Below are 10,726 nucleotides of genomic sequence, written 5' to 3'. Positions count from 1 at the left end.
GGTTAACTGTATCTTTAATGAAGAAACAACTGTACACCGATACTTGAAGAATTGAAAGACACGGGAAAAGAACTGGAGTCAATGATTAAACGATTTGAGGAACGGAGCTGAAGATCACCGGTATTTGAGGCACTGAAAAACTGTGGTTTAAGATTGGTAGACAAGGTTGAAGGAGGCTGGGTTTTGAAGAACTGAAAGACTGTGGCTTGGGCTTGGAAAGCGAGGCTGAAGAACTCAGATTCTGAAGAAACAAAGACTGTGTGGTTTGGGCTAGCGAGACGCCCGCAGGGACCACCGTTTAACACCCGAAGCCCCTTAATGACCGGGAGCCCATAAGCGCCTCCACGAGTGGCGACGGGTTAAGCGACAAGACTTCAGCAGCGATAGGTCACGAACTGAGGATAGCAACCGAAACCGGGGAACCAGGAGCAGCCTGGGAGCACAGAGCTGGAGCACCTTTCACAGGAAAGCAACTTGAAGCACTGGCACTCTCTCCCTGAGCCAGCCCCCTTTTATAAGGGAAGACTGCACCGGATTGGCTGGAAGCAGAGTGTGAATTCAATTAGCAGATCTCTGGTCTCCAACATGGCCGCTCCTAGCACTGGGGACATTCTCAGCTGCAGCACTTTAGCTAACACAGCTCCGGCTCTGACTTCCTGAAACAGAGTCACTGCCAGAGGGCTCTGATGCAGCGACTACCCACCGCAGCGCCCGGCTCACCAGGCCCCGGCCCCCTTCCTCCGGAAGCCGCACACGTGCCCAAGGACCCACTGCAAGCAGCTCCCCGCCGTCGCAGCCGCGCCAACCACCGGGATGGCAACCCCCTGGAGACCGCACCGGTGGTAAGGCTCCGGATACTGACACTGTTCTGCGGACAGGCAGTGGCGTTTGGTGGGACGGGGCGGAGGCATGTGAAGTTTCCGGAAGCAGGGCATGTCGCCCCCATTTTCCGGAAGTGGTGAGGCCAAGGACTGCCTCACAAGACACAGTTTCCTTGGCCTCACAAGCCACCCTGCGATGGCCCACCTAAGTAATTTGAGGCTTATTCAGCTGGTAGTCTGTGGGGAACATAGTGACCATTGGTTGCGATGTTAATCTCAGGCTGCAACCCAGTCGCAGCACTGGGATGTGCAAATGCAGCATGGAGATTGGAGATGTGTAACATCTACTGCATTTGCATTGTTAAGGATCACATTTGCAAAGCTGCCTGCAAGCCGCTTTACAAATTCAATCCATGCTGAATTAGTCCCTGAGTACATGATAACTGTTTTATATTTTATAGACCAGGAGTGATCCACTCTATAATCATGTATATAACATTACGTATTTATCCTGGTTCATACATGCTCCAGTTGTATACACGAGTGGCAGTGGAAACTGCTGTTACCCATTATAGCTTACCTCTTATAAAATATTTCAGCCAAGAACAATTGGGCCTGATTCAGAGGTATATGCAAATGTTACCATGGCTGCATCTTTGTAAACAGCAGCTGTGCAACAATATGCAAATGTCACAGGCGGTGACTTGTGTAAAACTCTGCCCACTGCCTGCTTCTCCGATCCACTGCCTGTGTCTAAAGATGCAGCATCGGATCAACATCGCTACCTTCAGCCGCAGCATCAGATCTCCGAGTAACTGCCCGGTTACTCAGGATATTCAGCAAAACTAGGCTGCTGGGGCAAGTAGAACGTGCTCCAGGACTGCTAGAATATGGGGTAACACGCCCCACGTTTTCATGAATGCTTCCTGTCACCGCACCAAAATGCCAGCAGCCTGTAAAGGGTGCAACTAACAGGGCACTGTTACTGAACCCGCAGCACCAACGCGAGACATGCACACTGCAGCTTCGGCGCTTATGTAGTCCCAAAAACATTGGTCATTTGCAACCTATCTGGGGCTGGATCAACCCCATATTGCCCTAGATTCTGAGTCGACGCAAAGCACCTGTAAGTGCAAATGGCTGCGACGGCCAGATTTCTTACCTTATGCTAATGCATTGGCTTTATGTGTATTGTTGCTCTGGCCCACTGTATTTCCATTCACACCCACAACCAACATCATTAGTATTGGCAGGTACATGTACTCATCTGGTTGCAAAAGATACTTTGGAACCAGGCTTCCTTTTTCTGTGTTCTTATTAAGTGACTAATCTGTTGACTAACTTCCCTCATAAGATCAGTTATGAAATACATCTACTCTATGCTTACCTTTAAACCTCACACGTCAGATGCTTCCACGCGCCACTCAAGCACACTTATCTTATGAAATAAAGACACCACAACTGTAGTTGGCGTGAAAGGGGTCAGCTTTTATTTTCTGACTGAGAGGGAGGCCTATTAAATACTAAAACTAAAATGCAGACTTCCCTCTCTAACTAAAGGTGGCGAGGAGAAGAACGGTTAAACATAATAAATGTAACATGGGTGATAAACATTATAAAAAACAAGCAGTAAAAAACATATGTGTTAGGGAGCCTCCTGCCCCAGATGTTCCGGGATCGGCCTGCTGCCTCCATCCCAGACATCGAAAATCAAAAATCCAAGGACAGGGGTCGACCTTCTGCCACTACCCCTGTCCCCCAACGGTTGCAGGGACGGAGGTACGCTCCGCCCCTACGGGATAAAAGTTGGGCCACCGGCCCCGACATCCACATATGTTTTATACTAATTATATGGGCCCACTTGCGAAAATGATGCCCGTAAACTAATTCTAAAAGATATAAGTTACCTATAAATACACCCAAACTGACTAACTGTGAACTCATCATTAAACTTAAGTAACCGTTCTGAAAACCGGCCACCGAAAGCCGACACAAAGAACCCCATAGTAAAACGAAAACCAACTCTGTTCCGGTTTTTTTGGGGGCGGGAGGGCGGGCTGCGTGAAGACACTGAAAGAGGCAGGAAATGGTGGGTTAGCCACCTATATCCAGGCTGTACAGCCCCTTTCCACAATCCGGCCAATGGCCTACCAGTTCCTCACACAACGTTCTTCCCACTACAAAAAACCTTAACCCCTTCAGGCCAAAGTGATGCACCAAGCAGCGCTCTGCAAGCACAGACGGCGTGTTTATGCTGCTGCTATCATATTATATTCCTTACGCAGTCTTAAACCTCACACGTCAGATGCTTCCACGCGCCACTCAAGCACACTTATCTTATGAAATAAAGACACCACAACTGTAGTTGGCGTGAAAGGGGTCAGCTTTTATTTTCTGACTGAGAGGGAGGCCTATTAAATACTAAAACTAAAATGCAGACTTCCCTCTCTAACTAAAGGTGGCGAGGAGAAGAACGGTTAAACATAATAAATGTAACATGGGTGATAAACATTATAAAAAACAAGCAGTAAAAAACATATGTGTTAGGGAGCCTCCTGCCCCAGATGTTCCGGGATCGGCCTGCTGCCTCCATCCCAGACATCGAAAATCAAAAATCCAAGGACAGGGGTCGACCTTCTGCCACTACCCCTGTCCCCCAACGGTTGCAGGGACGGAGGTACGCTCCGCCCCTACGGGATAAAAGTTGGGCCACCGGCCCCGACATCCACATATGTTTTATACTAATTATATGGGCCCACTTGCGAAAATGATGCCCGTAAACTAATTCTAAAAGATATAAGTTACCTATAAATACACCCAAACTGACTAACTGTGAACTCATCATTAAACTTAAGTAACCGTTCTGAAAACCGGCCAACTGCCAGGTTACAAACCTGCCACCGCCACCGAACTAAAAACCCACACAACAAAAACAGAAAAACTAACTAGAGAGACTTAAGAAAGCATATCTATAGGGACCTAAGAATGTAAATAATGTCCTCCAGGAAGATAAGCATGCCAGCCGGGGACAAATGCACCCCGTCAGACCGGTATTGTGTCGGATCACGGTAGGAAATACCCCCGTGCGGCACAACCAGCCCGCCATGCTGGAGGACAGCACGACCAACGACCGAATTGACCCTCCTCCGAACCAGGTCAATCGCCCCGGGGTTAAAGGCTCCGCGCCAAGACCGCCGAGGAACGATGTCCGACCAGAGGATGAGGCAAAAAGGCCAGTCAGCCATGAGTTCCAGTAGCTGGCACCTGATTTCGAGGCGAATGTCGAGCCCTGTGCGGCGTACCAGATCATTGCCCCCCAGATGCAAGACCAGAATAAGGGGGTACCCAAATCGGCCAACTGCCGCCCGAAGCCAGTCCCGCAGGCCATCCCAGCGGAGGCCTCTACGCCCCAACCAGCGCACAGCCTGCAGCTCCGGAAACCGGGCGGTGTCGCAAGCCAGAGCCGACACGGACAGCCAGTAGATGTAGGAATGGCCGACAAACCATAGAAAGTGCGGATCTAACCGCCGCCCTGCAAAATAAGGTGTGCTAAGGTTAGGAATGATATAAATAAGGTATGTAAATGAGAAACCTGACTGCAGCCCTAACAGGGGGGGGGGGAGTGTGGGGGGGGGGGGGGGCCGCCCAATTTGACTTGAGGCAAAAACGAAACTTCGTTAGCCGGCAAAAGCCGAAATTAAAACCAACGATAAAACAAAAATTCCTCAAGGCCCCCGCAATCACAAAGTGCAACTGCGACGAGCGGCTAGTCCTCAAAGGGGCGCACTGGGAGGAAAAGGCCTGATATAGCGTCTGACTGCACCAGACCTCCACCTACCCAGTGCCCGGACTTCGACCTCGGACCAACCCGCCGCAGCGGCCGCTGAAGCAGCGCCGATGCGGAAAGAGTGAGTCCCATAGTCGGCCGGAGATAGACCCAGGTACAAAATACAACGCCCCAAAACCGACCGGAATTGATATCTGGTCAACGGGGCGCCGTCACAATGGACGAGCCACCCGGTGGGCGTTGGAGGCCGTATGGACGAATATGCCCGGGCCGCGGAAACTGGACAAATGCCCCGCGCACGAGCCGGACCCATTCGAACCCACTGCCCCCTGCCGGCTACGTCAGTCTTGGATCGCTGAATTTTGCACCATAAACCGTCGGGGCGGATAACGACGTGGGCCTCCAGCATGGGCGAGACCGAAGCCCGAGAGACGGACACCAGCTCACCCACCCTGAACGCACCGTGGAAGGCCATAGTAAAGGCCGCCCGGAAGAGGCGAACCTCGTATCCCGAAAAGCAAATGCTCGGTAGGGATACCAAAATCCGCCTCAGCAAAGCACCGGTGATCGGCTGGCGGGTATCCGGGAGGGGCGGGGTGGCCCGAGCCCAACCTTTCAACACCCGCCGGAGGAAAAAGGACTTCGTAAAATCCGCTTCCCCCCGTAGCTGGAGAAAGTAAGAGATACCTGCCAGAACCCTGTTAACAGACGCCCGCGAAATACCGTCGGAGTACAGAACCCAGATGTAATCTAAAAGTAAATCATGAGAGGTCTTACCACACTGGCCTCTCTCCCGGATGAAGCGACACCACCGCTCCCAGGCGGCCCGATAGGCCGCAAAAGTTGCAGGGGCCAATGACCTGTGGGCTAACGCCTCCATTCCGGGTGGATGACCTGCCACACAGAAGCAGGACATAATTCCCCATGGAGGAGAGCTGCAGGAGCCAAGCGCCTAAATCGCTGCAAATTGCCGCGTGACAGGGCATCTGCAATTTCGTTACGCACGCCAGGGACATGTTTGGCTCGCAACGTAATGTTGTTGACCAAGCATAACAAGACTATCTGCGCAATGACCCGCAATACCGGCAAGGACGTGGATTTTTGGCGGTTGATGGCAAAAACCACGCCCAGATTGTCGCACCAGAAGACAACATGTTTATTACGCAGGGCATCGCGCCATAAGTCTAAAGCGACCAGAATAGGAAAAATTTCCAGCAACAGCATGTTCGTAGTGAGGCCCATGCGAAGCCAGGCATGCGGCCAAGGAGAGGCACACCAACGACCCGCAAAGTAAGCGCCAAACCCGAAAGCGCCGGAGGCGTCCGTGAAAAGCTCCAGGGTCGGGCTAGACACGATCGCCTCCTGCCAAATACAGGTGCCGTTGAAACGAACAAGAAATTCGTCCCAAATGCTTAGATCCCGACGGATTTCGAGGGACAACCTGAGGAAATGATGCGGGCGTCTAACCCCCACGGTAGCCCGTTCCAATTTTCTACAGAAAACCCTGCCCATGGGGATCACTTTGCAAGCAAAGTTAAACAGGCCCAATAGGGATTGGGCCTGTTTGAGAGTGAGCTTGCCCGCGGACAGCGCATATATGATACCGTCACGTAAACGCAACACCTTGTCCGAAGGAAGCCTACAGAGACCCCTGACCGTATCAATCTGGATCCCGAGGTAAACCAAGGAGGCGGAGGGTCCCTCCGTCTTCTCTGGTGCAACCGGAACCCCGAAGCGCGCAAAGAGGGCCAGAGCCCCCTGCAGCAGGTTGACGCAGCGAGGGGAGTCTGAGGGGCCGATAAACAGAAAATCGTCCAAGTAGTGGGAAATTCCCCGTTCTCCCGTTGCCTGCTGGAGACACCAGTGGAGGAAGGAACTGAATCTCTCAAAGTAGGCGCAAGAGATAGAACAACCCATAGGGAGGCACCGATCTATGTAGTACCCATCGTCCAGCTTAAAACCCATAAACCTGAAGGCGGAAGGGTGCAGCGGAAGGAGACGAAACGCAGACTGGATGTCCAACTTACACATAACTGCCCCTGGGCCAAAAGACCGTACGGTGTCAATGGCCGAATCAAAGGACAGGTAAACGACCCTACACTGGTCAGCAGGGATAGCGTCATTAACCGAGGACCCCGCAGGACAGGAAAGGTGTTGGATGAGGCGAAATTTGCCCGCTGTCTTTTTGGGCACTACGCCTACGGGGGACAAGACCAAGTCTGGCAAGGGGGGCTCCCGGAAAGGGCCTATCATCCTCCCTAAGGTCACCTCCGCCCCTACCTTGTGCCGGAGCACGTCCGGAAACTCCCGAGCCGAACGCAGGTTAGTACCCGCCCCAGGACCCACCCGTCCATGTATCGGCAAGGGGAAACCCGACGCGAAACCTGAGTGTAAAAATCGGGCGTCCCCCAACCGCGGGTATCGTCGCAGCCAGGGAATGAGCGCGCAAAGTCTAATTGGGGTGGGAGCTGTGGCTAGCGCCGGTGGCCGCGGGAGCGCGACTCTGTCGGGGCTGCGAGCCAAAAGCACTTCCGGTCCCAGGACTGGGGCAATCTTTAATGCCGTGGCCCCCGCCACATCTGATACAGGAGTGGCGAAAACGACATCGCCCCCCCAAGTCGCATTGTGCATTATTAAAAGCGAAGCATTTCCCATGCCCCGTGCGCCCTGCGCCTCCGCGAAAGCCGGCAGAACGAGAGGCCGGTTTTTTTGCCCATCGTCTTGCCGAGCCGCCGTCATCTGTGGCGGGCGGACCTTGTGTCAGTTCAGAGCACAATTCCACGTCTTTTTTACCAAAGTTATAGATCTCCCGGCCATGTTGTTTGCGTCGGAAATCCTCGTCGTAGCGCCGCCAGGCAGACCCTTTGTACTTATGGTACAGAACGTGTATAAGAAATTGATAGCGCACCACGTTCATATGTTCATCCGGGCGCGTCTCTAGGTAACACGCCGCAAAGATCAACATGCAGCGGACCCAATTCTGGTAGGACCTCAAAGTGTCCTCGCTACCCTGCCCCTTTTTCTTAGCCGAAAGCAAGGCTTTGCGATCGTCGCTGGTAAGGGCAAAAATGTTCACATATTGGCCCTTACGGATACGGTCCCGGATCCGGGGCCTGAGTCCACGTTGCACCGCCGTATTGGCGCAGTGCACGGTGTCTGATTCCACCGATACTTGGGACGCGGACGAGGTGGAATCCCGCCGCTTGCGTTGTCTACGCCGCTTCACCCTGTGCAAGCCGCCATCTGAGGAGGACAGACCCTCCGAGGAAGTAGAGGCAAGGGAGGAATCTGTGCCCCGACGCCTGCGCCTACTGCGCTTGCCGGAAATCCTACCTGCGCTGCTACCTATGCTAGAGGCGCTGGAGCGAGTACCCGAACCCAAGCCGCTAGCGCTCCCCTTGGACCAGTCAGGGTCCGAGGAAGACTCACCTGCTCGAGAGGGCACGCCGTCCGCGCCTCCGGCCACCGAACGACTCGTGGATACACCGGCGGATTCCATTGCCGATCCGACTACCGTGGCTGGGGAGACAAAAGAGACATTGTTCCCCTGCACCGCCACCGGTCCCGCAGCCACCGGGAGCGGGGCAAAAGGGGGGGTAGTTACCCCAGTAGACAGAAGTGGAATAAGGGATTGCGCAATGCTATCCGCCAAGGAAGCGGTGGGCCGCCCCAGTCCCCCGGGTACGGAGGATAACAAGGGAGCCACCGCTGACACTACAGCGGCACAAATGGCGGACAAGACGGAGGCGTCCACCAAGGGTGCAGTCGCAGGGGCAGGTGAAGTAAGGACGGACCTCCTCCGCGCGTCACGCGCCCGACGTGCGGTACGCAAACCTCCCGTCGGGAGCAAGGATCCGGAGGATCCCTCACTGTCGGGAATCATGGCGCCACCGTCTGGCTGCGCCAGACCGCGTATAGACTGCCGACCCCTCGACTGTCTACCGACCCGAGCGTCGGCCACAGGGGGAGAAGCCGGAGAGTCGTCGCCACTAGAAGGGAGGAGTCCGCCGTCGGACTGAGAGCTGACCGCGGAAGCGTCGGCAGTTGAAAAATGGATGCGGGGAGTGGGTGCTGGGTCGTGATCCGCCTGCGCACGCCGCCAAGACACTGAAAGAGGCAGGAAATGGTGGGTTAGCCACCTATATCCAGGCTGTACAGCCCCTTTCCACAATCCGGCCAATGGCCTACCAGTTCCTCACACAACGTTCTTCCCACTACAAAAAACCTTAACCCCTTCAGGCCAAAGTGATGCACCAAGCAGCGCTCTGCAAGCACAGACGGCGTGTTTATGCTGCTGCTATCATATTATATTCCTTACGCAGTCTTTCTTTGACATAAGAAAATGTGTTACATTTTCTGGAGCTGTAGTCTGCTGATGTAAGATTTCCGACACACCCTGTAATATGTTTGTACTTGTAAATTAAACATTCACAGTGGTTTTTCAAAATTAATACCTGATAAGGAAAAAATTGTAACTAAATTTCAGTGTTTGATTACATAATTTAGCAATAGGTCTAGGGAAGGATTTAGGGAGGGGGTGGGGGGGTCCACTATCTCTCCCCATCTCCCACTGCCTCACCCTCTGCCTCTTCTCCATGTCGCTATCTCCCCATCACCTTCTCTCTCTTGTCTCTCCAATGCATCACCCTCTTCCCATCACCCTCTGCTTCTCCCTTTCACCCTCTCCTGTCGCTTACTGCCTCTCCCCATCACCTTCTCCCTGTAACCCACTGCCTTTCCCCATCACCCACTATCTCTTCCCATCACCTCTCTCTTACGTCATCCACTGCCTCCCTCTTGCATCACCTTTTGCCTCCCTCTTTTACCCATTCCCTGGCCTCACCCACTCCATCCCCCTGTCACCCATTCCCTGGTGTCATCCTCTGCCTCTTCATTGTGTCACTATCTGCCCATTACGCTCTCTCTCCTGTCACCCACTGCCTCTCCATCTCTCCCCGTCACCTTCTGCTTCTCTCTGTCACCAGGGAGAAGCAACTATGCACCGCCAAGTCCCTGGGCAACAGCACCACTTGCACACTCCTCCTTACAGCCCTGAATTTGCTAGGGTAATTTGCGGACAGCCTTCGCCAGCATCGGGCAGCTGCGGACCCCCTCGCAAATTAAATTGTGTGGGTGGCTGATCTGCGCAACCTCCCCCAACAACTGGTGTTCTTGGCGAGGTCCATCCTAGCCAACTTTTAGTTACAGACCATTGCTTTCATAGAACACTTTATTACAGCCTCATACTACTGTGACCAGAAGGAGGCTCCTATTTTAAGACTGCAACATTTTCAGAGTATGCGGTATGAATGTCACAACTAATGTATGTTCTTGCTCTATATATCATAATTTCAACACTTGTTTCAGGGAACATATGAAAATAGAAAATGTTACATGATAACTGCTAAATAACATGTAAAAGAGGAAGATAAAAGTAAAAAGAAAATTTCAGTGGGTTGGGTATGGGTAACCGGCTTTTAGAAATGACTTTAGGTAAACCGAAATATTAACTGTTATAGGTGGGTTAAGTTCGAGGAGACCCAGATGGGTGGATTCCCAGAAAAGTACTTCAACAAATAACTTAAATATATAAATATATTGTATGTAAAAGAACAAATGAGGAGCGCGGATGTCAGTAAAAGTTGTGAGCATTTAATTAGAAGAAGTACACATATACATACATCTCAGAAAGAGATCAGCAGCGCGATGTCATCACACACACGGCACCTCTGGATAGCACCAGGTGGAACAGCTGCTGGTCACAGCTCATCAAAACGTTCCCTTCCGGGACCTCACAGGATCGGATCAAAAGCGATGTAGTTACACCTAGTGTCCAATTACCACGCCAATTACCACGGCGTGGTAATTGGACACTAGGTGTAACTACATCGCTTTTGATCCGATCCTGTGAGGTCCCGGAAGGGAATGTTTTGATGAGCTGTGACCGGCGGCTGTTCCACCTGGTGCTATCCGGAGGTGCCGTGTGTGTGATGACATCGCGCTGCTGATCTCTTTCTGAGATGTATGTATATGTGTACTTCTTCTAATTAAATGCTCACAACTTTTACTGACATCCGCGCTCCTCATTTGTTCTTTTACATGTATTTCTAATTAAGCC

General features: G+C 52.5%; 1 protein-coding gene across 1 annotated transcript; it reads right to left on the bottom strand.

Moving 5' to 3' along the window:
• Positions 1–2,288: 2,288 nt before the first annotated feature.
• On the bottom strand, positions 2,289–8,678 carry LOC134958231 (uncharacterized). Its single transcript, XM_063940683.1, has 2 exons — positions 8,038–8,678; positions 2,289–5,502 (listed from the first exon to the last, which is right to left on the bottom strand). The coding sequence occupies exons 1-2, from the start codon at positions 8,489–8,491 to the stop codon at positions 4,595–4,597; spliced, it is 1,362 nt and encodes a 453-aa protein (XP_063796753.1). The 5' UTR covers positions 8,492–8,678; the 3' UTR covers positions 2,289–4,594.
• Between the last annotated feature and the right edge of the window lie 2,048 nt (positions 8,679–10,726).

The sequence above is a fragment of the Pseudophryne corroboree genome, chromosome 9 (assembly GCF_028390025.1).
Source record: "Pseudophryne corroboree isolate aPseCor3 chromosome 9, aPseCor3.hap2, whole genome shotgun sequence".
Lineage (NCBI taxonomy): Eukaryota > Metazoa > Chordata > Amphibia > Anura > Myobatrachidae > Pseudophryne > Pseudophryne corroboree.
The sequence above is the reverse complement of the archived record's forward strand: the minus strand, read 5'-3'. Positions and strand labels throughout refer to the sequence as shown.

Bases quoted from the DNA above. Each gene is read 5' to 3' on its own strand.
- LOC134958231 (XM_063940683.1), bottom strand. From the start codon at position 8,491: ATGATTCCCGACAGTGAGGGATCCTCCGGATCCTTGCTCCCGACGGGA. The intron at 5,503-8,037 runs GTGAGTCTTCCT...TCTGTGTGGCAG, and splicing joins CGGCGTGCCCTCTCGAGCAG to GTCATCCACCCGGAATGGAG.